Here is a 26,463-nt window from a genome sequence, read left to right as displayed (position 1 = left end):
TTTTTTTTTTTTTTTTTCCCTCTCCCTTCTTGCCTCTTTCGTTCCCCGGTCTACCTTCTTTCCCCACCTTCACGTTGCCACCCCGGCGCGCCGCCCGTTCTCCTGCAGGAGGGCACCCGGCTCCCGCAGGCTGAGGGGACCCCGCGGGCGGTGGCGGCGGGGCCGGGGCTGGGCGGGCGCCGTGCCCCGTGGAGGGGCGGGCGGCCGGGGCCCGTCAGTGCCCGCCGGTGCCCGCCTCCCGCTGGCCGCCCGCCGGCGGCGGGGCCGGGGCCCGGCTGACATCACGGGGCCGGGGCGGGGAGAGGGGCCGGGAGGGGAAGGGAGGTTGGGGGGGCGGGGGGGGGGGGGGGGGGGGTGTTTTCCAGCTTTAAAAAGGCGGCGCCGGGCGTGCAGCCCTGCGTCAGAGCGAGACTTCCCCGCTCCGCACACTCACTGCCCCCGTCCCCCGGCTTCAGCTCTCCGCGGGCGGCAGCGCCCGCCGCCCCGTCCCGCCGCCTCAGCGCGGGCAGTGCCTCCGAAGTCCCCACGCACACCCGCCCTCCTCTCCATGCCCCGTCCCCGGGGGGGAGGCGGCGGCGAGCTCCTGTGCCTCCGCGGGAGCGGCTACCACGCCGGGGGCGGCGCGGTCCCGGTCATCGGGTCGTGAAGGCGGGCGGGGGGGGCGCGGGACAGGCGGGCCAGGCGACGAGGGGCCGGCAGTGGCCCAGGGCGCGGCGCCGGGCTTCGCCGTCCCGCCGGGTGGATGCCAAGCGCTGCCCCGCCGGCCGCCGCCGCGCCGCCGTCGCGGGACCCATCCAGCGGGAGAGAGAGGCCGGCGGCGGCCCCGCAGGACGGCGCCCGCCCGCTCGGCAGCACCATGAAGGCGGCTGAGGAAGGTAACGGGAGGCGCTGCGGGGGGCGGAGGGCGGGCGGGCGGGCGGGCGGCGGTGTCCCCCGGTGTTTCCCCGCGGCGGCCCGGAGGCTCGCCGGCGGCCGCTTGCCAATAGGTGTCTCTTTCGCCTGTCGCAGGGCGCCACCGCGGCCGCGCCGCTGCTCCCGGCCGCTTCCCGCCGGTCCTGGGCCCGGGCCCGCTGCCGGAGGGGCTACGAGTGCGCCTGGGATTCTGTCAGGGGCGCACGCTCGGGGATTCCTTCCCCATCCCGGGGTTTGATTTGGGGGAAGTCAGTATACAGTCCATCGTTGCAGGCAGTCACGTCCCCGGGAAAAGGAAGGAGTCCCGGGCAGTGCCAGGCGCCGTACCGGCGCTCCTGGCACACCGAGACAGGCGTGCACGCCGCGGCCGCGCGGCGGGGCTCCGCCGCCCCGCTTACCCCGCGCCCCCGGCGGGCGGGCGCGCTGCCGCCGCCGTCCCGGCTCCGGGGGAGCGCTTGCCCTTCTATCCCAGCTCTGAATCACAGCTTCTTTCTCTACTCCTGTTGCGAAAAGCGCCCTGAAAACACAGTGGCAAGGTTTCTAGACGGACAGATGGTGGGAGCGGAGCTCAGGACGCGCGCAGCTCCTCCGGGCTGAACTTGGCCCCTGCCATGGGTAGCGTCTGGCTGACTTCGCCCTCCCCTCTTGCCAATCGAGACACTGTTCTCCCCCCGGAGCATCGCCATCCACCTACCGCCGAAACTTTCGGACCTTGCCGCTACTTACGGCTCCTTTCGGCCCCGGCAGCGGGACCTCGCAGGCATCCCCGCCGGGCATCGCGTCCGCGCCGCGGCAGGTGTGGGGCAGATCCCGGCTCCCCGCTGCGGGCCCGACGGCTCCCCGCTCCCTTCCCGCTTTCCCCGGCTCACAAGTTTCCTCCCTATCCAGTGGTGCCGCCGCTTTGCAGCGGCCGCTGCTGGGGCTCGGGCAGGGCGCAGCGAGCTCGCAGGTCCCGGGCAGAGAAAGTTGTGAAGAGGCGAAGTGGGGGGGTTGTCCATGTCCGCCGCGTTCTTTCTGCAGCGTGGGACAACGGGACTCCATTCCCCGGGTTTGTCCCCGGAAAGCTGGAAAGGAGCTCAAGACCCGTCTCTCTCTCTTTCTTTCTTTCTTTTTTTTTTTTTTTTTTTTTTTTTTAATATTTATTTTTACACAGCTGTTTTCACCCTTGGGGTTCATTGCAGTTGACAAGATTCTGCCAGTGCAAAATCTACAAGCGCGGCTCTGACTGTGGCTCCGCTTGCGAAGTGGAGAGCCATTTGGGATGGAAGTTAATTATACTGTATTTAATAGAAGTGACTGGCGTGCCAGTCGCACACTCAGACATCCGTGGGCTGCACGCACAGCTCTTCCAATGCCCTGGGCTCCAAGGGCACTGAATACACCGTTTGTAAAAATTACATCCAGAGGCAGCTGACATAAAAAGCATTCTTCAGCCCCTTGTAAAGGAAGAGGCTTTATTTCTGTGGCATTTCTGATGCCTATGTTAAAATGTGCTAACCCTCGTCGATAGTTCTCTTCCCCAGCGTTGTGGTGTATTTTGTAAGGGACTAAGAAAATTAGTCCAGCCAGAAGGAGTGACCCAATCCAGGAAACACGTAGGGGAGCCCTGCACGTCAGGATTGCTGCCTGCAAATTAAGGTGCCATTTGATTGCCAAACTACAACAATCAAAGAAAATACTTTATTTCTTGTTTAATCTGGGAAGAAATGTGCAAAGAGTCCCACTGGGAGGACCTCGTTTTTTTCTTTGGGTGGTAGCAAGCTGTGGTGTCCTTTACCTTTGAAAATGCCAGTGTTTATGCCAGGTTTAATGCCATGGACAAGTTACATTTCACTTCAGGCTGGGGGGCTGCAGCTGAAGCAGACCATCTGATGCATCCCTTGTTGAACCCACTTTATGGAGTTGGAACAAGTCCAGTTAACTCCAAGGAGAGGCTGGGTGGGCAGCGGCTGAGCTGGTAGATCGGTCCATGGGTGTGCAAGGGCGGCTGGTGACACAGAAATGGCCTTGCCAGGCCGCACTGCCTCCCCATAGCTCGTTTTTCTCTCCTCAGTTCAATGACACTGTTTCGAACTGGACTGTTAGCTGGAGGGCCACTGTTAATCTGTCCGCACATGTGGACAGACTTCGTTTCTAACATTTTCATGGCACATCTTTCCTCTTTCTCCACGGGAAGGGTGCCAATCGAAATATTTCATTGACAGCACTAAAACTAATGTCACTGACAAATCAAGCCGTCTGTAAATAGTGTGGGACAATTCACCAGTCTTGCAGGTACCACATGGGGGAGAGACGAAGGATCGAGGGCAGCAGGTACTTGGGAGCTTTTCCTCTCCTCCCTGCCGGGGCACTCCAGGAGATGGGCGTCTGGAGCAGAGCAGCGTCAGGGAGGGTTGACACTGATGGAACCGGGGGCCTGGCGGTTGTCCCGCCTGTAGGCCCTGGGCAGGGAGGGGGACAGGAGGCACATCCGTGCCCGCTGCCGGGGCAAAGGCCGAGGGGCGTGCACGGCTGAAGCGGGCCGCTCCTCCCTGCGGCGCGGCCTGAGCCGGCGCCCCGGGGCGACCACGGTCGGGGCAGGCGCAGGGGGAGCGGTTTCCCTGCTGCCAAGGCCTTCAGCACACTCGGGTGGGTCAGCCCCGGCATTTCAGCACTCACGGCCCCTTCGGGGCGAAGCACAGCACGGCTCCTGCGAGAACCCAGCCTGCGAGGAGGCTCGTTCCCGGAGGAGGGGGAAAAGAATAATGGGCTCAGATGGAAAAAAAATGTGTTTTCCTGGCAATTTAGAACGGAGATTTCGATCGCAAGCCTGGAAAATGGTATTCCCTGAATAGTATTCTCTTATAAACCTAAAATGGTTTATAAGAGAATACTATTTCCAAAACTGCTTTAAAAACTGTTCCTTTTGAAACCCGACCTGAAGCTTCGGCAACTGAGGAGCCGAGCCGAGCCGAGCTGCTGGGGCGGACGCTCCTTTGCCTGGCGGGGATCTTTAGAAGGGCCCGGTGTAACATGACAGGAAAGCACCTCGAAACATAAAGAAAGTCTTAATTTACTTTTCCCCTAATTTTTATCCCGTACGAGCGGGAAGAGAGACAGGCCGGGCAGAGTCCTGTAAGCACAGCCACCGGAGCCCTTTGCAGGCGCCCTCCCGGTGTGTGGCGGCGGCCCGGAGAGGACCTTTCCCGCTACGGCGCACGGAGGCGGCCGGCAGCGTTCCGAGTCCCGCTTTACTGCGCTTTTTATAGCAGCTGGCACTAGTGGGTGCTGCGACTAAGTGATATTAATAATAAATAAATGAAAGCGGAGCCTCTTGGCTCACAGACGCGGGGTGGTGGGCATCCGTGGAAGAAACTTTATCAGTCGTCAGCGAAGAGGGGACACGCCGGTGTCCCCCTTGAGGGGGCTGAGCAGCCCTCCCTCCCCACTTCCCTCCCGCTGAAGCGCGGAAGGAGCCGCTCCGGACCCCGCCGTTACCGCCGGTCGGGAGCAGGTGAACTCCCTCCCTGCCCATCCCCGGGCTCCCCATCCCGCCCACGGCGAGCCCTCGGCGGTCTGGGTCTCCCCCGGTGCCGGGTGCCCCGGGTGAGGCGAGGGCTCCCCGCGGATCACGGGCTGCGCTGCAGGGGCAGAGCCCCGGCGGGAGGGTGCGGGGGGGCCGGGCACCGCGGTTGTTTGCATCCACCCGGAAACATCAACAGCGCGCGGGAGGGCGGATCGGAGGCGGCGGCGGCAGCGAGACAGGCCGCCCGTCGGGGCCGAGATCACGTTACCGAGCGCAGCCGTCCCACGCCGTGCCGGGGCTCCGCGCGGCCCGGCCCGCCGGCAGCAGGTGTCCGGGCGCGACGGGGCGGGCCGCGGCTGCGCCACCACCCCTGCCAGGGTGCCGGAACGTGACGGGGGTCGCGGCGGGAGCCATGACGGGCGTGGAGGCCGAGCAGGAGTTTGACTTCGATTTCCTCTTCGAGTTCAAGCACAGCGATGAGGGTGGAGGTGGGTCGCGGTAGGGCGGCCGGGATACCTCCGGGAGTGCTGGCGGCGGGATGCTGCGGGGAGCCCTCCTTGCGCTGCCCCGTTCGGGAGGGGAAAAGGCTACCTCACTTCGCGGGGAGGGGGAGCCGGCAATCCCGCCCGGACAGGTCTGCCCGGTCCCGGGCGGCGCTCGTAGCCTCAGCCGCGCCGGGAAGCGGCGAGTGTGGCCGCGGCGACCGGGATAGAGTCCTGACCGAGCGGCAGGCGCTCCTCTGGCGGGTCCGTGGCAGCAGCCGAACGAGGTGCAGGGGGAGACGATCCAGGGGGGCCGCCGGTGCAGAGTTTTTAGAAGTCTGGAGTTGTTTGAGATGTCCGGACCCCCGCGCTGACCTCTCGCACGGCTTCCCCGGCTGGGTTTGGGTCTTGCCCGTGACAGAGATGGCCTGGTTGAGAACTCACTTGAACCCGCTTTCCCCATCCCCCCGTGAGCCGGACTTAGGCTCAGGGTTTAGCTTGAAGGTCATCCGCAAATAAAAATAACGGGCGTGAATTTGTCACGCATCACAACTGTTTCCAACTCTGGTGTCTCGGTCCGGATGTCTGTTTTTATGGCTTTAAGCAATGCTTGAGGTGGAAATGAGGCAAACAAGGCTGGAACTGGCAGAGACAGAAGGTTGCCGCTTCCTGGTGCGTGGTTAACTCGCTGCAGTGTCGGTGATAGCGGGTCACCGTAAAGAGCTCTTGTACAAGTGGATGACTTAACGCTGCCTCAGAGTAGGGCTGTGTTTGCTCTGTGCCTTATCTTTTTGCCTGTAAATTCTAGTAGGTTTGCAAATCCTTGTCTGTCTAACGCAGCCTGCCAGGTTATGAGCGAAGGTGTTTGCACCTTCCTAGCTCTCCCCAGTTGCCCACCTCTCTGGGAGAATGTCGGTGTCCAAATAGTTGTTATGAGCTTCTAGTTTTTAGAAGAAGGCAGTTTTTAGAGTTTCACACCAAGCTTTTCAGATAAGCGTTCTAGTGGTTAGACACCTGAGTGTCCAAAGTGGAGGGGCCTAAGCAAATTAATGTCAAAGTCCTAGTGTGAGAAAAGTACCTAACTCAATTAGGCAATTTTGAAAGCAATTTAAACACAGACATAGATGTGGCTTCATCTTGAGCAATGTAAGACAGCCCTCATCTTCTCTAAAGACCCTACAAGCTGCAGGTGTTCAGCATTCCTATTTGAAATATGTAAATAAAAAACAATGGTGCTCAGTGCCTTGCAGGATCCGACCATTAATGATAGAAAGGAATAAAACTTCCTTACTGTGAAATAACTAGAGGAAAAGAAGGAGCTTTTTAACTGCTACAAAGGGAAACGTAATATGTGGAGGTGTGCTCAAAGGGTCTAATTGTTTGTCCTAGTTATACTTACCATAAGTGTGGATTTGTTGGAGCAGAACTGATGCAAACCTGCACTGGTCTATCTGATACTGGGGTTTGGCCCAGGATATTAAAATACCCTATTAAATGTGTCTTGGTACTCTGTACACTGGTCCTGGGTGCCTCTGTGAATCACAGTCATAATAGTGACACCACGGCACAGGCATTACCTGCCTTTCATCTGCATCAGGACTGTCAAAATATCCTACATAGCTACATTATGTGATACAGGATTTTATTTCTACCTGTCTCATTCACCCTGGTGAGGAAAACATCAGCATGTTATAAATGCCGACTATGGATGTGTGTTTGATGAATTTTGTAAATATGGAAGTATTGGAGAATGAGCTTATTTCAGAAATTTTAGCTGGTGGTTTTTAGCCCACAAACCAAGGTCTCTGTCTTGTTCCTAGTTCTGGCTTTGAGGCTTTTATATTTGGTAGACATATTTTCTACATGATGCCTGTAATTTTAAGATACCTAAATATGTTCGGAAGGCTTTGGATTTTGCATCTTTTCATTTTGTGTACTATTGTACACAAACTATGAATTGTATGGTGTTATTTTTCTTGGGCCTTTAAAAGTTGGCTTTAAAAAAAAAAAAGCATAACATTTCTAAAAGTGGCTATTCCTTGTCATGTGAAATAAGGAACTTGCTTATAGCACTTGAGGCTGTCTTTTAATTTTTTTTTAAACTGGATTCCAAAGGCTCATCTGAGCTTTGTATTGCCTATTGAGTCTGGGCTGCAGATCTCCAACAGACTGCAGTGTTTGAATTCACCCCAGTCATGCATTAGAATTTGAGCAAACTGCTGGGCTCACAGTACTTGTCCCTGTTATTTTGTTTGTTTACCTATTTATTTTTAATACAAGATCTAAGAGCACTGATTCTGCAGTCAGCAGAGGCAAAGCCCACCTGGTGGGTGCAGAGCTGGGGCAGACTGCTGAGGCCCCAGTCTCCTGCCTGGACTGTCTGGCTGCATGGTGCGTGGTAGGGACTGGCTGGGAGTGGTTCGCAGCTGTGCCATGTCACCAGTGCCTTCCAGCTGTATGCCAGAGCAGGAGGCTGTGGAAGGGTATGTGGAAGAAGAGCATAGCCAGTGTCCCAGCAGCACTGTGGACATCGACATCACCTTCCTCTGGAGCTGGAGGAAGCAGTGAAGGGGCTGAAGCTGCCCTGAAGGCACTACTCTAAACCCTTTCTCTGAGCTAGTTTCTGAAACAGATAAGGTTTTACCACAGCTGTACCATGTCAGGGGTTTTTTCCATGACGGGTAGGAGGGAGGGAAGTGGTGGTGGTTGTGGTGACACTGGGTGGTGCGGCCAAGTGGCAGGGCAGCAACAAAACAGAACTGATTTTGGAAGGAGGGAATTCTGATCCCCCTGGCAGATCTGCCCCTTGGTGTGACCAATGCAGTTAGATTTTGTCAAGTAGCACCTCTTTTGCTGTATTTCCTGCTTCCCTGGTTGTTTGAATAGAGCATGAAGCTGCAGCATGTTTTGAATAATCCAGTGTTATTTGTGGCACACTGCAGTGTAATTTAATGACCCTTCCTGAGCAAATGGCCAGTATCTGAGGGCAGACTAGAGAGCAAGTTCAAAAGGTGTTGTTGCTCATCATTCCCAACTGTTACCTGCTATGACATGCATCAGCTGGAGCTGCTGTGAAGCTGCCATAGCACATTAATTTTTCCTAAGTACCTTGCCTTGGAGTCGTTGCCAGAGAGAAAGGTGAGCGTGGGATCACAGGTGGATGACACCAGAGAGGGCTGAGCTGATAAACAAGAGAAAGAGAATAGCTGGCTGTGCTGGTTACCAGCTTGGAGGCTCGTTTGCATTTGCAGAGCTCCCTGGTCGCCTCCGGAATAGCAGCTGCAGTAATTAACACAGCCTTTCCATATCTTCCGATGGAAGGTGCGCAAGATGACTTCCAAGGGAACTTGCCTCCTGGGATAGAAAGTGACAGGTTTCCCATGTGGACTGGCTGTGGCCACGAGGCATGTAGAGTTTCCCTCTGTCCTGCAGGAAAGTGATGCTGCTGCCATAATAAACCTCAGGGAAGGCTGATGCAGTGCAAGCACAGCCTGGGGCTGGAGCTGGGTGCATTTCCAGACTTCTGAGAGGAACCTGTACACTAGCCTTACCCAGACTCAGAGTTCAGCAGTCATTGTCCCTGATACAAAGATTTTGCTCTCTTTTTCCAGTAAAGTAAGAGATACTGGTGTTAGGGCTTACGTGTCTGGTTCATATGTCCTGGTGACACAGAGCCTCCCTATATCAGGAAGAATAGAGGTGATGACTCCTCATCTCACCACAGCTCAGAGCACCAGGGGCATGTTGTCCTTGGTATAGGGCTGCCTATTTCCCCCATGGGCGGCCCACCAATATCTCTGGGTGGCAAAAAGAGTCACTTATACATCCCTGGGACGAGGGAGCAGAGCTGAAGGAGTGCCTTCAGCAGGCAGACAGCAAGGTGAGGCAGAGATAATGCCATGTGGACCAGTTTTGAAACGCTGGTCCACAGGGATGCTGCTCTACAGCGATGGAGGCATGCAAAGGGCATGTTGTTCCTTGTGCTTGGTCAGGGAGCCCATTGGCAAAAGGCTGTGATGTGATCTGTCACTTTCCAGGTTTTCCACACTGGCTGTGCAGCTCTGCTTTTGCTTTTATCTCCCGGCACTGTTAAATGGTTGGAGAGCTGGCCCAGAGCACGCTGCTGGCAGCGCTCGATGTGGCGTGTGCAATAACCAGCAATTTCAGTGGAATTTCAGCTGTCGCTGAGTAGTGAGACATCCATGTTTATCCTTCACCTGGCCTCTGCCAGTTGGGCTGGAGGATAAGTGGTCCCAGAAACCAGAGCAGATCAATAGATCCATCTTTTTCCAAAATCCTAGTTAACTGGAACCAGTTGGAAACTTGCTGTAATGGAAATTTCGATTGTGTATAATTTTTTTAACAGAATGCAGTTGATCTTTTTCGTTGCTTTAATCTGCCTCCACTTTTGTTTTTTTATCCAGTTTTTTGTGTATTCCAACTTTTCAGGGAGGGAGTTAGGCTCACTTATGTAAAAACATATCTCTTCAGCTGCATCTCTGAATGCTACAGTCTCCCAGAATCCTGAAGCAGTGTTGTTTGATGACTCAATTATTTTGCTTTGAAGGTTCACCTAGGAACCATGTTCTCAAGACCAGCTCTGTCTGCGTAGATTCCCCATCCCAAGATATCTTGTCTTGTTCTGTTCAGTTAGTGGCATTTTCAAGGATGCTAGTCTGCAGCCTCTTGCCCAACATGGCACACCTGTGGGCTGTGCTGTTGAGGAGAGCTGTGATTTTGTGTGTTGTGCCATGTCCCACCATTTCAGCTGGGTATGTTACTAAGTAAGTATATTTGTGCAGCAACTCATGTCATTCTTTGTTGTTTGTTTGTTTCTTCCAGAACACTATAATTATGCATCTTCAAATGTAAATGCTGGCTTGCCTCTAAATGTGGCACATTCCTCATTGTCAACTCCATGTCATGGCCTGCAGACATCAAATCCCGTCATTTCAGTTGTCCCATCGACAAACCATCCCTCTGGATATGGAGGACACATTGACAGTGGAGCCTCCGAGTACTACCTGCCACCAAACATGAGACCTAATGGGGCTCCAGCGCTGGAGAGCCCCAGAATTGAGATCACATCTTACATGGGATTGCATCATAACAACAACCAGTTTTTCCACGATGAGGTGGAGGAGGCCATCCCTAACGCCAAGCGGTCGCCTTCCACTGCCACTTTGAACTTGCCGAACATCGAGGCATACAGAGACCCGTCCTGCCTCAGTCCAGCGAGTAGTTTGTCTTCCAGAAGCTGCAACTCTGAAGCGTCTTCCTATGAGTCCAACTACTCATATCCATACACTTCACCTCAGACCTCTCCGTGGCAGTCCCCATGTGTGTCTCCAAAGACCACTGACACAGAGGAGGGCTACCAGCGCAGCATGGTGGCCTGTACTTTGCTCAGTTCCCCAAGGCACTCTCCATCGACGTCTCCCAGAACAAGCATCACAGAGGAGAACTGGCTGGGGGCTCGCAACTCCAGGCCTCCGTCTCCCTGCAACAAAAGGAAGTACAGCCTCAATGGCCGGCAGACTTCCTATTCCCCACACCACTCCCCCACTCCTTCTCCACAAAACTCACCACGGGTGAGTGTCACAGATGACACGTGGCTGGGGAACACAAACCAGTACACCAGCTCCGCCATTGTCGCTGCCATCAACGCCCTCACCACTGACAGCACCATCGATATGAACGATGGGATTCCCATCAAGTCAAGGAAGACTACCATTGATCACACCCCATCCATGACTCTCAAAACTGAGCCGGCTGGCGAGGATCATGGGACCATATCGCCAGCTGCCGATTTGTCACCAGAAGACTTCTCCAGCTTCCAGCACATCAGGAAAGGAAACTTCTGCGAGCAGTACTTGTCTGTGCCACAGCATCCTTATCAGTGGGCCAAACCAAAGCCTCTATCTCCAACATCCTACATGAGGTAAGGAACCCCGACTTAGAGGACAATCCCAGTAGTATCTTTATTGCATGCTTTTGTTTCCTCCTTTTCCTTCCTGTCTCATTTCCTGCCAAATCTGCCCATCCACTCACTCCACATAACTGTGGCTTGTGACACTGCCTCTGTTGTTGGTGTGGTGTAACCACGGGTCAAGCCTTGAAGGGTGAAAGAGGCTGTTCTAGGAGCTGGCTATGCATAGGTTGTAACCAGTTATCCACTTTCCTGGGGATGAGCCCCAGGCTGGGAAGTCTGGAAATCAGGCATTCAGAAGCTCAGGGAGCAGGACAATTTCGTGCCAACAAACCTGTGGCTTTACTTGAAGTTTATTATGTCTCAGTATTTTTATATTGCTGGACAAGCATATGATTTCATTATGGTGATTGTTGCAGGGCCTTTTACATTTATGCTTTGTGCACAGTGAATAAAAGTTAATTAAGAAGATGGTTCTTTTGTGAATTATTTCAGCTTATCTGAAATTATTTCAGCTCATCTGAAGGCTGTCTATCAATATTCTTCTGTCTCTACTGGACAGTGATTCTCTGTTGGTTTTTTTTTTGTCTTCCCTGCTACTTCTGTTTAAAGAAGAAAAACTAATTTTTCAATTGCTGGTGGTTCAATCTGTTCATCAAATTTATTTATCACAACAGGGCTCCGGGTAGGAAGCAGTACCATATAGCTGAAATCTTAATTACATTCATTGCATTTTCTTTCTGTCATAGATATAGACTTTATTTTGGACTCTTCTGTAAGAGGCATGTGGTGCAGGAAAATAGTTAGCTTTCCAAGGGCTTGCAGGCTGTTCCTAGTCCCTGATTCTGATGGTCACTCCCTTTCTTCCTCCTCCCCAAGCACACCTGGCTTCTTGCTCTTTACAGTGAAGCTGCCTTTCTCAAAATGAAAGCAGTAAGTGTGTAGCTGAAGTGTTTTAGTTAGCAATGCATTTCCTGGTTTTCAGCCTTGTCAGTCTCACCTCTTTTCAGCCAGCACCTCTCTGTCTTGTGCTGTCTCCTGAAACTGAGGTGGAGTGGTCCATGGCTCTTAATGTTGCAGCACACTCCCCTTCCTCATCATTCTCATTCTCCTCTGCATTGCCAAGCTCCTTTCAAGACCCTGGCTCAAACGCAGCAACCCCTTTGGATCTGGCCACCCAGAGTTAGGCACTCATCTTTCAGAGCTGGGGTGGAGACTTCTAACACCAGGCAAATCCTTCAGAGCCTTCCCATTTATTTAGAAAAAGCCTTTTATGTTCCCCCACTGCAGTGCCAAGTAGCCCATGTTCATCAGAGAGGCTGGCCCTCAGCTGTTGTGTCAGGGGCAGCCTTTTGTCGATGACTTCAAGGGCAGGAATAGGACAGTTTGCCCAAACAGGCTTTTATCTTTCCGTTGCAGCAAGCGGCCGTAGGCGCTGTGCCGTGCTCCATCAGGAGGCACCCGGCGTGCATGTGCGCTAACACAAACAAGAAAGGTGAAGTGCACAGAACGAAGCACCACTATGTTGTGTATTTAACATTTTTTCCACTGTTTTGGTCTTGTATAAAATATGTTTCCTGGTTTGCAATATGTTTCCATGTGATCTCATTAACTCGTGCTCTAGGGCAGTTGGAAGTTACTGTTGAAATGTGATTTTTAAGTTATTTTACCAATCAGATACACTGACAGTGCTTCCTTCCACCAAAAATACCTCTCATTTTATGTATATGAAAGTACTGGGCAAGTGAGCACGGACGTCAACAGGATCACAGCCTACGCAACAGAAACTGTTATTTTAAATCTTTCCAAAAAAATTGGTTAAGAGTTTGTCACAACAGAGCTGGATTTTTTTCCTGTTATGTTACACATCTGTTCTATTTCAAACGCGAGGACTGGAGGGGTGGATTCCAACAAACAACTCAGGCTCCGAAATCTACCCAGTCATAATGATTTTGAGATAACCAGATTTGATTACCTCCTCTGTCCCTTCCTGAATATGCAGTACAGTTTTCATCAAAAGCCAGCATGCCTTGGAAAATCACTGACGCCTTTCCCTCCCTCTCTTGCATTCCCATCTCTTTGGTAGCAGGAGGGAGCAGGCACACCATCGGCTGAGTGCTGTCTCTGTTCCCAAGGTTTTATAGTGGGCATCAGTCTTAAAAGGAAACTGCTTTTTGCTATTGTTACTAAAATTGATGATGTTTTTAATTTTTCATAATTAAAGTTCAGTCTGCTTTAGGCTTTTCAAATCCTGGAGCAGGGGAATAATAAGAGTATATAATGAGACTATAATAGTGCCTGCCTTAACAGAAATTGAGTCTTTATGTGTTTCGTGAGCTCAGATGCTCAGCCCAGTCCCCAGGCTGTGGGCTCTGTGATGCAGATCTGGGCTCAAACATCTCCTTTTCAGACTATGATCATGTGACTGGTCTTGCACAGAACTCGAGAGTGCAGGATCACAGGACAGGGTGGCAGGATAGAGGCTGACCTCACAGCTGAGGCTTGAGCTACACAGGTTAACCCAGGGCTGGCTGGGATTTGGCTGCAGTCCTTTGGTTGCAGCCCAGGGCCTTGCACCAAATCTTTGGATGTAGAAAATATTTAAAGACCAAGCAGACATTCCAGGGGAAGCACTGGAGCAAGCAGTGAGGTAACAATGGGAATCACACCTTTTCTAGACCAAAATAGTTATCTAAATATACCAGTCTGCCTCAAAAAGCCCTGGAGGTAAATCATGGTGCAGAGTCAAGAGATGATCTTTGTGAAGCTCTCTTTCAGTTTTATTTCCAACATATTTTTTTTATTTTAGTATTTGTGCATTGTGCTGTCTCATTCAAATGCAGCTAGTTTCTGTCTGTAGTATCTCTCTTAGAGTTACTGTAGGAAATAATTTTAAGAGAAGTACTCTATTGGCCAGTTACTGCACACACAGAGGAGGCTGTGTCAGTGGTGTTCCTTCTATGCCATTTCTCCATCTCTCCTAAGTGCTATGTAATGGAGGATGTCTTGTGGGCAAAAATGCCAAAACCGAAATGGAAGTACAGGACTGGACTTCTGCCCTCGGCTATGGGGGCACTGTTAGTGACTACTTCCAAACTGAAATCCCATTTTTTGTATTCTGCACCTGCTCATAAGCAGGTCCTAAATCACCCGATATCACAACAAAAAGTATAGTCACTCACCATAGTGCCATGTTTCTAAATATTTTGCACATTTTATATGACTTCCTCTTCACTTGCTGTATTTGATTAAACACAAACTGAGATTTCTCAGAGGCAGTTTTTTACTCTTCGAAAAGTAGTGTATTGTATTTATATCAAGTGTAATCAATTTAATCCAAGGAGTGTGTTGGCCTTTAACACTTGAGCTTGCACTAAATGTATTGTTTTTCAAGAGAAGGAGAAATGGTTGGGTTTGCTGGTTGGGTGTATGGCATATATGAGGTCTACCACGCCCAAAGGAGATTGCAGGTATAACAGGTGACTTTTAAAAGCTCCTTATGGTGTTTACTTCCACAGTTTATTGTTTTTTAACAGTCAAAAGCCACATTTTCTTTAGCTGCCATCTCTTTTTCAACCTCAAAAATATGCATATATGTTTTTCACCTCACAGGCACGTGGTTATGTAGTTTTACATCTGGAGACTGAAGTCTGTACCTAGAGAATGTATGGTTGGATACCTCTCTGCAAGTTGCAAAAAGCACATTTGACTTTTGTCTGCATCAGTGAGCTTTTTGGGGTTTTTTTGTGGATTTTTTGGATTCTACTTTTGGGACTCTGACAGTATTAAACTCAAGCATGCAAAAGTCGAGGCCCCAAATTTTACAAATGATGTATCAAACAAACTATGATTACAAACTATGACTTTAAAATGTTGCAGAAATTTTTCTTCTTTCTTTCAAAAGAAGAAAAATTCATTTGCAGACCTTTCAGATGCTTTTGATTTTGCGGGAGTTTTTTGTTTGATTGGTTTTGGTTTTTGTTTTTGCAGAGGTGTTTTGTTTCAGATCATGAAATAGAGGGCAACCCTACTTGGGAAAAGTTGAATTTCTCAAGAAAAAGGTACCAGCAATCTTAAGATGAGATGAGATAGCGAGTGGTGCAGCCGCACCAGATTTGCTGACCTGTGCATCCCTGGCGAACTTGCGTGTTTATGGCAGGCGAGAGGAAGTTCCTCAGACAAAGCAAAGGCAGGGCTGTCTGGGCAAGACTCAGTGAAGTGGGAACTTGTGGCTGTGTGGCAGTGACCATCTCCTGGGACTCATTAGTGTTAATTGAGGGGCTGGCACTGGGAAGTGGACAGGGCAGAGCCCAAAATGCCGCTAATCTTTTTTTTCTTTTCTGCTATATTCCTGTTGAATAGGAATGTTTGGATACTTTCAACATGTTTGTTTTGCCATCACATAGCAGTGACTTTTTATTACATTTGGTTGCTGCACCATAAGGCTGAAGACTACTTGGAAGCCTGTCTCAGTAAACTGATATATTTTTGTTTGTTTGATTTAATCTTCCCCACGCTTTCTCCCGACTGTTTTTTAGTTCATTCAAACAACCCTGTGAGCATCTTATTAATGGCCTTCCTTCACCAGCTCTTTTGACACCCTAGGATTCTAAATTCAGAATAAGCAGAAATCGATGCCAGCCACTTGTTATCTCCATTCCTGCAGCAATAGTTTCTTGTCATTTCTCTAAGCCATCAAATGTGAAACTTCCCATGCAAACCAATCTCTGAGTGTGAATTTTTAGGACAGAAGGGTGAAGTATTATGTGGGAGAATGATGATGACTCATGTTTTCAGACTTCAGGATGAGGAATTCCAGGGTGCCTCATGCACTTCAGAGAGGAGCTACTTGCTCCACATGCCAGCAAAATTCAGCCAAGTGTAGGGTGGGACACAGCATCTATTTTAACAGCCCACAGCCAGATTGCTCAATTGTCAGACAGGAAATTCAAAAAAAAAGAGAGAGTAAAATCTGCCCGCGTTAAGTCATAGGTGAAATATAAAGCAGGTGTATTTTTCTGACCACAGTCGAGTTGGTGGACACGTAGCCGTCACCGTTGTTTTCTTACTCTTTCAAAATCACACACAAGGATCTTTCACAGGCATCCACTTCGATGTGAGATGAGTAATAAATAATAAATTGTAACCATAATTGCATTTGGTGCAGAGTTGGAGCAGGTTCAAGCTAGAAGCTTGGTAAAAGTTTCAGCAGCCCTGTGGTTTTTCTATTTTGTGTTTTTGTTTCTATAGGAAAACTCCTTGTCAGAAAAAAATAAGTTTAGCACAGGGCACCCAGTCTCAGCTGTACTCCTTCTAGGTCACTCACTTTACTTTGGGTGCTGAAAGACACTGAGCATCTTCTCCTTCTAGGCAGTGGTTCATGTCACTCTCAGGCAGCTATCTGGGGTAGATGACTCTGTGCCGCAGTACTTGTCCAAGAACAGGGATAGTCCCAGGGTGAGACTGGCAGTTGTTCTTGTACTTTCTGCAGTTTGGGACAAAAATGTTTGTGAATCTCTTTTTCCAGTGGCCTTGGGCTAGTAGCTTAGAAAGTGTAATTATAATTTCATTCCCAAATGGATAGCAGCCATGTGAAAATGGAGCTTAAACACCTTTAAAAAGTTCCAGTGGGCTGCTTGGTACCTTTCTTTTTTTTTTTTCTGTTTTTTTTTTTTGTAACTTGATAAATCTTTCTGCTAAAGGCAGAAGTCAGCCAGACTGGATAATCTGTTTTTGATTTAATCATATTGTGTATCTGGTGTATGCAAAATAAATCACTATTCATCTGGTTTTTAATCTGATTTATGTAGGACAGAGTTATATTGAGCCAGTTTGCTACAGCCTAGCACCAGCTTTTGTGAACCTGCCTTGAAGTAACCACACCCTCATTGCAGCATTTAGGAGGACTACAGTGAGATTTGTTAGGGCACAGAAAGAAATGGGACAGGTTTTCAGCTGGTGGAAAATGTCATCTGAGGAAAAAAGACTGATGTGTATTTGATAGGAAGACTGCATGAAGACCTTTAATTCCTCTTCTTGATGGCTATGGTGGGGCTCTTCTAACCTCCACGTGACACTGGCTTGATGAGGTAGTTTGGACCTTTTCAAATTAATATTTGCAGCAACCAGATTTGATTTTACCACTGCACCATTTGTTTGGTGGCTTTTTCCTTTAACCACGTTTAGCTGCAGAAAATTAAGTGCATGATGAAGATAACCTAACAGGAAATAGCTCTGACAGCCCCAGTCCATGACACTGCTAAATGCATCACTTTGCTTCCTTTATCAGGAAAACTCCCATTAATTGTCAATTTATAATTGGGCAGGTGGTGCTTTGGAATTTTGATTGTAGATTTGAGGCTAACAGCAAACCATATTTTTGTTTTCATACTTTATTTGAGAACATGAATTTTACAACTTAATTATACTAACATTTTCAGGTGCTGATTTGAAAAGGGGAGGTTGTGTGTTTCTTCTTTGGTTCTTTTCTATCAAAGAGATGTCATTAATTACAAAACTATGACTTCTATGTATCTTAAAAAAAACAACCCTCTTCACTTGAGGACTACATGCTGTCAGTCAGAGCTCTCCTTTTTAAGTGTTAAAAATTTCTAATCTGATAGATGTTGTATCCTCAAAAAAAAAATCCATCAAGTGAGAATTTACTTAAAACCAGAAACATCTGTTTAAAAATGTGTGCTGATCATCACCAGGAGAGACACAGCTGTTTTGCTCTACTCTTTGTCATTTATCATTACTCAAATATGCTTCATCCAGATTTTTTTTTTCAGACTAAAATATGTGTACCTAAAGTGCTAGGCAAAGAGCAGTGGCTACATACAATGGCCACCTGTCCGTAATTTTCTGCTGTCTCCTCATTCCTTGTATGAGCCCTGGCCATTTTGGGGGAAGGGCTTCCACAGGAGCTCAGAAGGTGCAACATCCTGCCTGTAGCTGAGGCAGGGGCTTCCATGTGTGGAGGGGCAGAAGGAGAATTCAGAGTTTGTCCCTTGCAGGATCTTGCCAGTGGAGAGGGTGCCCCCCTGGCTTCTCCTGACTCCAGATGTTCATGGAAGCTCAGAACCTGCAGAGACAACTTTCTTTTAGATAAACTTCCCCTTAGGGTAAGCTGGGATGATGGATACTTCCCTTTCTCTCTGTTGTTGGGCTCCATGTCCTGAAGGCTGGAGAACAGAATACCTTGATGTTTGGAGCCTGCAACTTGCCACTGAGCTGTCCTGGAATAGTAGGAGGTGCCCAGGGAGCAAAGGTGATCCTGGTCCTCACCCAGGCTGGGACTTGGTGGCTCCAGCTAACCCCTGTAATGTGTACAATGTGTGTCCATAGGCATGCAGATACATGGCTCAGACTTGTCAAAAATGAAGAAGGATAATGTAGGGAAACGTAGCACCGCCTCAAGTCTCAGCAGTGCATACGCACACAGGCAGTAACAGATGTGAGTTCAATATGCTTGTGGTACAGGGCTGGGTAAGCACTCAAAAACCCAGAAGGCAAAGCACAAAAGTGCCTGTGCTAGTGGTAGAAGTCCTGTCCTGCAGTGGAGCCAGCAGGGCTGCTGAGAGCTGTAGTGCCTGTGGAATATACAAGTGCACTGAGTGTGGATCACTGGGATGGTAACATGGAGTATCCAGCCTCCAGCTGAACAAGTGTTTGCAGTATATGCATCCAGTGTGGAAGCTCTTGCACATCCCTTCCCCTTCAGGCAGCTCACAGGGAAAGGAAAGATTTCATCTGTGATCCCTGCTGCTCAGACTGTCCTTGCTCCTGGGCTGCAGTAGTGAGGCAAGGATCCAGTAAATCCCCAGTTCCCAGCCTCCCCAGCAGGCTGGGGAGAGCTGGTGAGCCCTTACCTGCAGGCTGTGGTGGCGCAAGTCCTCTCACAGTGCCAGGGACCCCTGGCCCATGGCACCTACAAAGGGCCACGATTTTCTGCTTGCTGGTTGTCTTCTCCAGGCTGATGGGAGAGATAATAAAGTTTCATATGAAAGGGCAGGGGAGGGTGTTGCAGTTGGGCTGTTTAATTACTTTCAAAGACTTTTGAAGGACACTCAGTGAAGAAAATTCACCAAAGGAAAGAATATAGAGTGGACATGAAATTAGTGTTTTAATTAAAGCTTAATTACTTCAATTTTAAGGTTAGTAAGTCTGTCTCACAGCTGCTGTTTCTACTGTCCTTGTTTCTTTTCTTTCAAAGCATCAACTTGCCATTTCTTAGAGGTCTCCCAGCTATTTTCAAGTGTGGTTTTATACTGGAAGAGGGTTTCTAAGAATCTCATTCTCCCACCATTAAATGCTGTCAGGCTGCTTGATGGGAATAGGTGCTTGGTATTTTAGTTAATTGTAGAGTCAGTGTTGAGCCAGAAGAGTGAGCTGCATGTTCTGCAGGCTTGCTCATCACCATCAATAGGATTCATAAGCAAGTTCTGACTTCAGAGTTTTCTCCTTTGCAGTGTATTAACCCAAAAGAGATCAGCTTTGCTTCGAGGCTCTCAGACATGCTTTGTGTTGGGAGTGAAGCAGGGAAATAGCTTTTCCTTCATCTTTCCACCTCCTGTAAACAGAGAAGATTTGTTGAAACCCATTAGATTCATTAAATGCCAAACTAGTTTGGCATTCACTTTCACAGCAGAAATCGTCTTCCTAAAACTCCCCCATGTCTTTCTGCCTTTTTATTTTGCTTTGAGAGTTAGTATAGATAATATTTGTATATATATATTATATATATACAAATATATAATATTTATAATCTGTGTCTTAAAAATTTTCTCTTTTGGATACAAATTAGATAGCATCTGGGCCAACAGATATGCTAGACCCATAAATCTTCCTAAAATAGCCAATACCTTCTAAATTACTTATGTCATGACATTATCCTTATCGATTAAATTTTAACTGTAAGATGGTGAAGGATGAACTACGAGACTAGGTGTCTAAAGTAATAGTGCTGGTTGCTTGTGGTTTGTGATAGTGTACTTGATGTTAATTTTTAATCTGTTTTCCTTTCCATTGTAGCCCATCCCTGCCTGCTCTGGATTGGCAGCTGCCATCTCACTCAGGACCTTACGAACTGCGCATCGAAGTGCAGCCGAAATCCCACCACCGAGCTCATTATGAGACAGAAGGCAGTCGAGGGGCTGTGAAAGCATCTGCAGGGGGGCACCCCATTGTGCAGGTATCAAACGTGTAACCAGCAGCACAGGTTGTTTATCTCAGTGCTCTGTGGTGAGCGCTGTTTCTTCTCTAAAACCAAAAAGTAATGGGAGATTTTCCCTGTCCTCAGAAATTCCTGCATGTGACCACTCCTTAGACCGCATTTTAAACTGGGTGGACCAAGCTTTTGGTGAAAACAATGCAAGAGCAATGTGAATACAGGGTGGATTGCTGCTCTGTCTGTTTAGGGCTCAGCGAGTGTTCAGCTGTTCAGTGGTGACCATGGACCGACTTGTGCAGTCACACTTCAGACTTTATACTGTTTATTCAGTTTATACTGAAATCAGCTGGGGACATGCCTCAGTACATTTAGTCCTTAACTGGCAGTTGGATCTAATCAGATCTGTGAATGCATGTTGGAGTGCAGAGCTGTAGCAGTGATGTAGAAGTATGTTGCTGGTTTGGATGTTGCAGTGAGTTCTGAGCAAAGGCTTTTAGAGTTTTTCTGTTCAGTTTCTAAAACCCTTCCAGCTGCTCTGAAAAGCATCTGAGATCTGAATCTAGTTTCGTGAATTCCACCAAGCTCTTTAGTTACTCTGTATAAAGCATTTAATTTAGTAACACTCTAAACTGACCCTTAATTCGTTTATATGAGTAGTGTCATTCATTTTTAAAGGTCTTTGCTCAGGAGTAGGAAGAACAAGATTTGGTTGTTTAAAACAAAAAAAGAATAAGTAGTGGGAGAGAGTGGGAGACAGTGCCTGTCCCTACCCAGCTGCTGCTTTCTCACCCAGCAGTTAAACTCCCAATGCTGCCTATCAGGGCTGTGTCCCTGTGTGCAGCAGAGCCCAGGTTTCATCGCTGCCCGGATGGGCAGGATGCCGGGATGCCGGGGACCCATGGATGCCGGGGCACTGCTGCCACGCTCGCACAGCTTGGGCTCGTGCCACAAGCCATGCTGTGGGAGCAATGGCTTGTTGAAAGCCCCGATGGCTCGAGATGATGTACAGACCACACATGCAGGGCTGTGCATGTTTGTTTATTTACTGTAAGCTCCTGTTTGCAAACATGTCTGTGGAAGGAATGGTGGGAGGCTGGGATGACGCTGGGCAGAGAATGCTGTTGTGTAAATGTGTGCTGCTGCCACAGCTGGAAAAGGAAAGTGAGGGAAGTTGTCAGCAGCAAACACACTTAAGCTCTGCCAGAACTTGTCAGTGACATGGGATTATGGAAGCTGTCTGCTGGAAGTTGAAAGGTTTTAGCAGAACATTTGTGAATGGTATTAAAGAGGGGCATATGGCAGACATGCTTGTTTACAATTAATGCCTTCTCTGTTTGTGGCTAGATGCAAGGAAATGCAAATGGGGAGGTATCAATTTGCAATGGCCAGCTTGGCACTTAAAGTTTCTTACGTGCATTTTGGAAAGACTGAATGTGATGCCAACATTTAATTGGACTAAATGTGTCCAGACATTTCCCCTCTCAGCCCCTGTCCCAGTCTGTCAGGAGGGAGCATGCTGCTTCCAAACACAAACAAGTGTCAGAAGAGAGGAGAGGAGAGGAAGGGAGAGGAGAGGAAATTACGGAAGGCCATGAAGGGAGGGCAGAGGAAGCAGACAGTCCCAGCCCTGTCAATTGGCTCTACCATTAATAAGGATTAATGTATTTTTCAGTCCTTTTATTACAACCCAAACATCCGTTTCTCCGAAAAGAACAGAAACAAAGAGATGCAGAAAAAGTTTTTCTGTGCTGATATTGCCATCATGGCCAATTATCTGTTTGAAGAAATGCATAAAAGCTCTGACTTAGAGCAGAGTTGAGTAGATGGATGAATTAAAAGTACTTACAAAAAGAAAAGTGTTTATAAATAATTTTTGTAAGACAAATAGTAAGTACTTACAAATAAAGAAGTACCTGAAAAACGAATGTATGTATAAATAAATGGAAGAGAAGGAAATCTAGGGAGTATTTTCTGTTAAATTGGTGACTGGCACAACCTGAAAAATGCATCTCTGAAGCATCAACAGGTTTCCAGATGGTTCAGATCAGGTTTGATTCATCCCACTGGGTTACACAGAAAGGAGCCCAAGTTTTGAAGTTCAAACCCAGATGTAAGCTCAAACAGAATCTGAGTGTCTTCAGGAGAGAGATTTTGGATCAAGCTTTTTGCTCTTTAATCTTTCTGGTGTTTTCTTTTCTGTTGACTCAGGGAAAACGCTCATAAAACTGCTTTGACCTCTTGTACTACCCTTTTCTGTTACATTTTTCCCATGTTGACCCTCAGGTCTTTCTTATGTCGGAACTTTGAGGAAACTTGCTTTCATTCTGCTGTTGTTAAAGCTCTTCCCCCTTTATCTTCAACAAGAGGAGAATATGGATGAGGTCTCTCTCCTCTCTCAGTTTTTCTCTCTTTGTTTCAAACCCCCTCTCGTTGGCATATTGCTTCCCAAAGTAGGTGATGTTCTCACATTAATACGTCCACAAATCTGTTGGGCATGCTAAGGCAGATGAGAAGTAAATCCAAAAAACATCCACTGTTCATGGCATGGTTCCCAAGCAAAATTGCCAGGAGGTTGCTTTCTCTGCAGCCGGAGCAGGTATATCTATCTTTCCCAGGCAATATTAGCTTCCTTGCTGCTGATCCATCTCTTCTTTTAAGAGTTGGAATGTCTGAGGATCAAAGGTTTCTGAGGCAAGCATGCTGGATGAGGAGAGCAGTAGCATAGGAGGGCAGGAATCTCTCATGGGTATGACATGAAGCCCAAGCTTCAGAGCCAATTTTTTCCTTAGCTCCTCCAGTCTGGTGACTTTTATGTGTAGCTGGAGAGGGCCCCATGTACAGCTGAGGAGCTGGCACTGTGCTCAGTGCCACTGGTGTATGAGATTGCTTTTCTCTCCCAAACCTGAGCATGGGGAGGGGCAGGCAGAGCTGAGCACGGCAGGCTGCCTCAGGAGCTCATACTGACCCATGCAAAGTCAAGCCTGGTGTGTGCTGGGGGCTGCCTGTGGCAGTAGTTCTGTCTACCACTTGCTCCTTATCATCTCTGAATCATGTATGGGACTTGCTCACTGGAAGCTCCCATGTGCCATCTCCCAGGCGTATTTCAGCCAGCAGGATTTCCTGTGGATTTCCTTCTGTGGAATGGCAGCACCTTCCTCGCTGCGCTTAGGAATTATATGGTTTGGAGTGCTTCAAGTTGCCTGTGAAAGCTCATGAGCCTGGTAACACAATATTCCTCTCTCTCACATTTTGCTTTTGCCTGTTTGGGTGTTTGGCTGCCATGGCAGCTCCAAGCTATCGCTGTTTCTGATTGCTAAACGTTTGGAGAGTGGGATGAGCCGGCGCGCCTGGCAAGCTAAATATGCCGCAGAGGATTGGCAAGCAAATGATGCTGGGGAGCGGTGCTGGTGAGCTCACAGCTGGCACTGGCTTTCACCCCTTGGCTTGGGGAAGTATTTTGCGAGTTGCTGTTGCCTTTGGTGATTTTAGACTGGAGTACTCCCACCTCTGAGTCAGAGCAGGGATGGTGCCCTGGCTGGCACCAGGCATTGGGAAGCTGCATATTGTGTCCAGTGACTGTTAAACCTGGGACCACTCTGAGGAGCAAAATCCTGTCTGTTACCATCCTGCTGGCACCTACTCCTTCTCAAGAGTTTGTGGCTCAGGTGAGGATTTTTAAAACAAAGCAAAATGAAGTGAATGGGTTAGTTAGCACACCCACAGCATTATGTAGCTACAGACACATTTTAAGTGAAGTGAATTTAATTCAAGGGGTTTACATCCAGAACACCTTAAAAATGTCCTCCATTTGGACCTATCTCACAGTTCTTCTTTTTGAGTGTAGTGGTGAGGAGTTGCACAAGATGGGGTTTGCATTCCAGCCAGTAATGGCTCTGTTTCAGCTGCAGGTAAGTAATGCAGCAGATAAAAGTTTGCACTCCCCAGGGAGGGATGGCACCAGATTGTAAATACATGGTCTGCAGATATTCTAATTAATAACTCATCTTTGAAATAATTCAAGCACTTTGACTGCCTGAGATGGAATTTTTACAAGCAGGGTGTGGTGTATCTATGAGATAAAATCCAAATACTCAAGAATGTTTAATTAAAGGGCATGATGTACTCCCATAGAAGATTGTATTCAACAGTGAAAGAAAATATTCAAATGCACGGAGTAGTCTAGTAAGCACTTTTAAAAGCCATGACTATTATTAAACTTCTTGACACAAAATATGCCATGAATTCTCTTCCAGATCACTCCTGACATGAAGCCTATAAATTGGTTAGAAAAAGGAAAGAAAATTAGTTGTAGGAGTTTTCCTTTTTATCTAAGTAACCAGTACTATCCAGAATTTATTTTCCTCTTGAAAAATTAAGTTATGGAATATACAGTGAATGCTGCCTTGCCTTTCACTGTACCTCTTAGAGTGAGAGGGTAAAGGTTGTGTTTGGCTTCTGTGCTTCAACACAAAATTTCATCTGAGCCTGTGCAGAGCTGAATTGTTGGAATGCTCTCATTTTACAGGCAAAACTCAATGATTTGTCTGCTGATTTACATAGTCAAAATGTTGTTTGTGCTGGGAGATTTGCTCAAGAATCATCTGTGTCCTTTCTTGACAAGACCTCAGGTAGGCATTTCAGGTCTGATTTCAAAGGCCATGAGGCATACACTGGGATTTTTAAATCCCCTTATGACTGTGAAGTGTCAGACTCTCCTCTATAGCAATCACTGCCTTGGTATTTTTTGTACATCTCCACATCACCATAATTAGGCACCAACATGCCCCTGAGTGATTTGTGCATTTCAATAACACATGGAGTGTCTTATTGTTTGCTTCCCATGGATCAGTTGGTTTTGTTGCTTTCGGTTAACAAGCACAAAGTCCCTGTGCAGGTGCTGGTCACCACAGCTATCTGCCAGAGCCCTTTCATCTTCAGACCTATAAGCAATGAATACCTTTTGCAAATCCCTTGGGGAATAGAAAGCCTTGTTGACACAGCAGTGTAACTTCAGGGGCCATCACACTTTTGATCAGCACCTCTCATACCCTGGCTTCGCACACAGCCAACAGCACGAGGTCAGACAGTCCTGTGGTAACCAGAAGGCTAGATGGGAACAAGAGAGAAATGGAGAGCTGAAGGAAAAGACTGGAAAGAGCTGTTCACCACTGATGATAGAAAGAGGATGAAGGTAAAAGGAAGCAAAGAGGAAGGCTCTTCCAGACAGAGCATGCCAATTTCTTTGCAGCAATGCTGTGGTGCTGCACGGTAAGAGTGAACCCATGGCGAGTCCCATTATATGGGACCTGCAGTGTGTTCATAAGTGCTTTTCTTGGTAGGGATCCCCACTGCTACAAGTTTGTTTTAAACAACAGAACTGCCACCATTGCTGAGTGAGTCAAGGGAATTAGAAAGAAAAAACAGTCCCTTGTGGGTCCAGTTCATGGCCATGTGACACTTGAGCAAGAGGAGCATATGTGGAAAAAATAGTGTTAGCTGCTTCCCCCTTCCCTCTCTGAGTATATTGGGGCAGAGCAGAGGGCATATTCTCATTAGTAAGCAGTGATTCAACTCATCATGCTACAGTGGACTTCCTCTCTGTGCTGCTCTTAGCTTCTTTTTAGAAGGCAGCATCACTGTTTTGTTCAGATGGAAATATAATCCTTCCTTATGGTGGGCATAAAAGACATTGGCAAGCACCTGTTAGCCAGGTTGCAATTAATAGCACAAAGCCATGCAATCACACAACAAACCAGACACAGAACCTACACTTTATAGCCTTGTTTTAGACAGCCAGTACTTCTTAAGAGTAATTCTGAGCTGAATAGCTTTCTCACTTCTTGCATCTGTATAGTTAAAGCAAAACCTCAAACTAGCAGACAGATAATCAAAACTGAAATGTAGAATGATTTGGCAGATGTTTTAAGGCTGCTATTGCTTTTATAAATCCAGCAAATGGAAAAATGCCCATTGAAAGCTTTTCATCACAGTTGTTGGGTGGGTTTTTTAATTAGGAAAGTGTATTTTGGAAAGGAGAAAGTTTCTCATTTTTGGGGTTTACAGGGAGTTGGTCCCACAAAGTAGTTCCACGAGCACAGCTGTATCACTAGCTTGTGGCCTCCCTGAGGAGGGATAAGTCCAGAAGGGTGCTGTCCTGGAAAGTGTGCTGCTGTCAGCTGGAGAAGATTTCATGACCCTGAAAATACAACTTCAGTTCTGATTTATGAGCCATCCTGGGGACAGGCCTCTGCTGTTTGGTGCAACGGTCTTTTACAAATGAGAAATGAAGTTTCCATCAGCCAGTGCTTGGGGGATGCACTCTGCTCTCTGTTAAAAATGATACCTCGCCCACGCTCGGCATGATGGACGCCACAGTACAAATCCCGGCTGTTAGGATGCTGAGATGTTCAATCTGGCTTTCCAGCCTCAAGGCTTCAGCCCTAGGTTTGCCTTCAGTTTGGAC

The 26,463-nt window shown here is 48.2% G+C and overlaps 1 protein-coding gene across 5 annotated transcripts in view; it reads left to right on the top strand.

The window, feature by feature from the left end:
* The first annotated feature begins 398 nt into the window (after positions 1 to 398).
* NFATC1 (nuclear factor of activated T cells 1) overlaps positions 399 to 26,463 on the top strand; it is a 110,110-nt gene continuing 84,045 nt past the window's right edge. For 4 of the 5 annotated variants that reach the window (XM_054631437.2, XM_077179926.1, XM_077179918.1 and 1 more), the window contains exons 1-3: positions 399 to 875; positions 9,742 to 10,840; positions 19,862 to 20,021. In XM_054631437.2, the coding sequence (XP_054487412.2) occupies positions 743 to 875; positions 9,742 to 10,840; positions 19,862 to 20,021 (1,392 nt within the window). In that variant the 5' untranslated portion in view covers positions 399 to 742. Of the gene's footprint in view, positions 876 to 4,646; positions 4,906 to 9,741; positions 10,841 to 19,861; positions 20,022 to 26,463 lie in introns of those variants that run through there. The other variant, XM_077179921.1, reaches the window with a different exon arrangement.

Source organism: Agelaius phoeniceus, chromosome 1 (assembly GCF_051311805.1).
Source record: "Agelaius phoeniceus isolate bAgePho1 chromosome 1, bAgePho1.hap1, whole genome shotgun sequence".
Classification (NCBI taxonomy): Eukaryota; Metazoa; Chordata; class Aves; order Passeriformes; family Icteridae; genus Agelaius; species Agelaius phoeniceus.
This window is presented reverse-complemented; position numbering and strand designations above follow the sequence as displayed.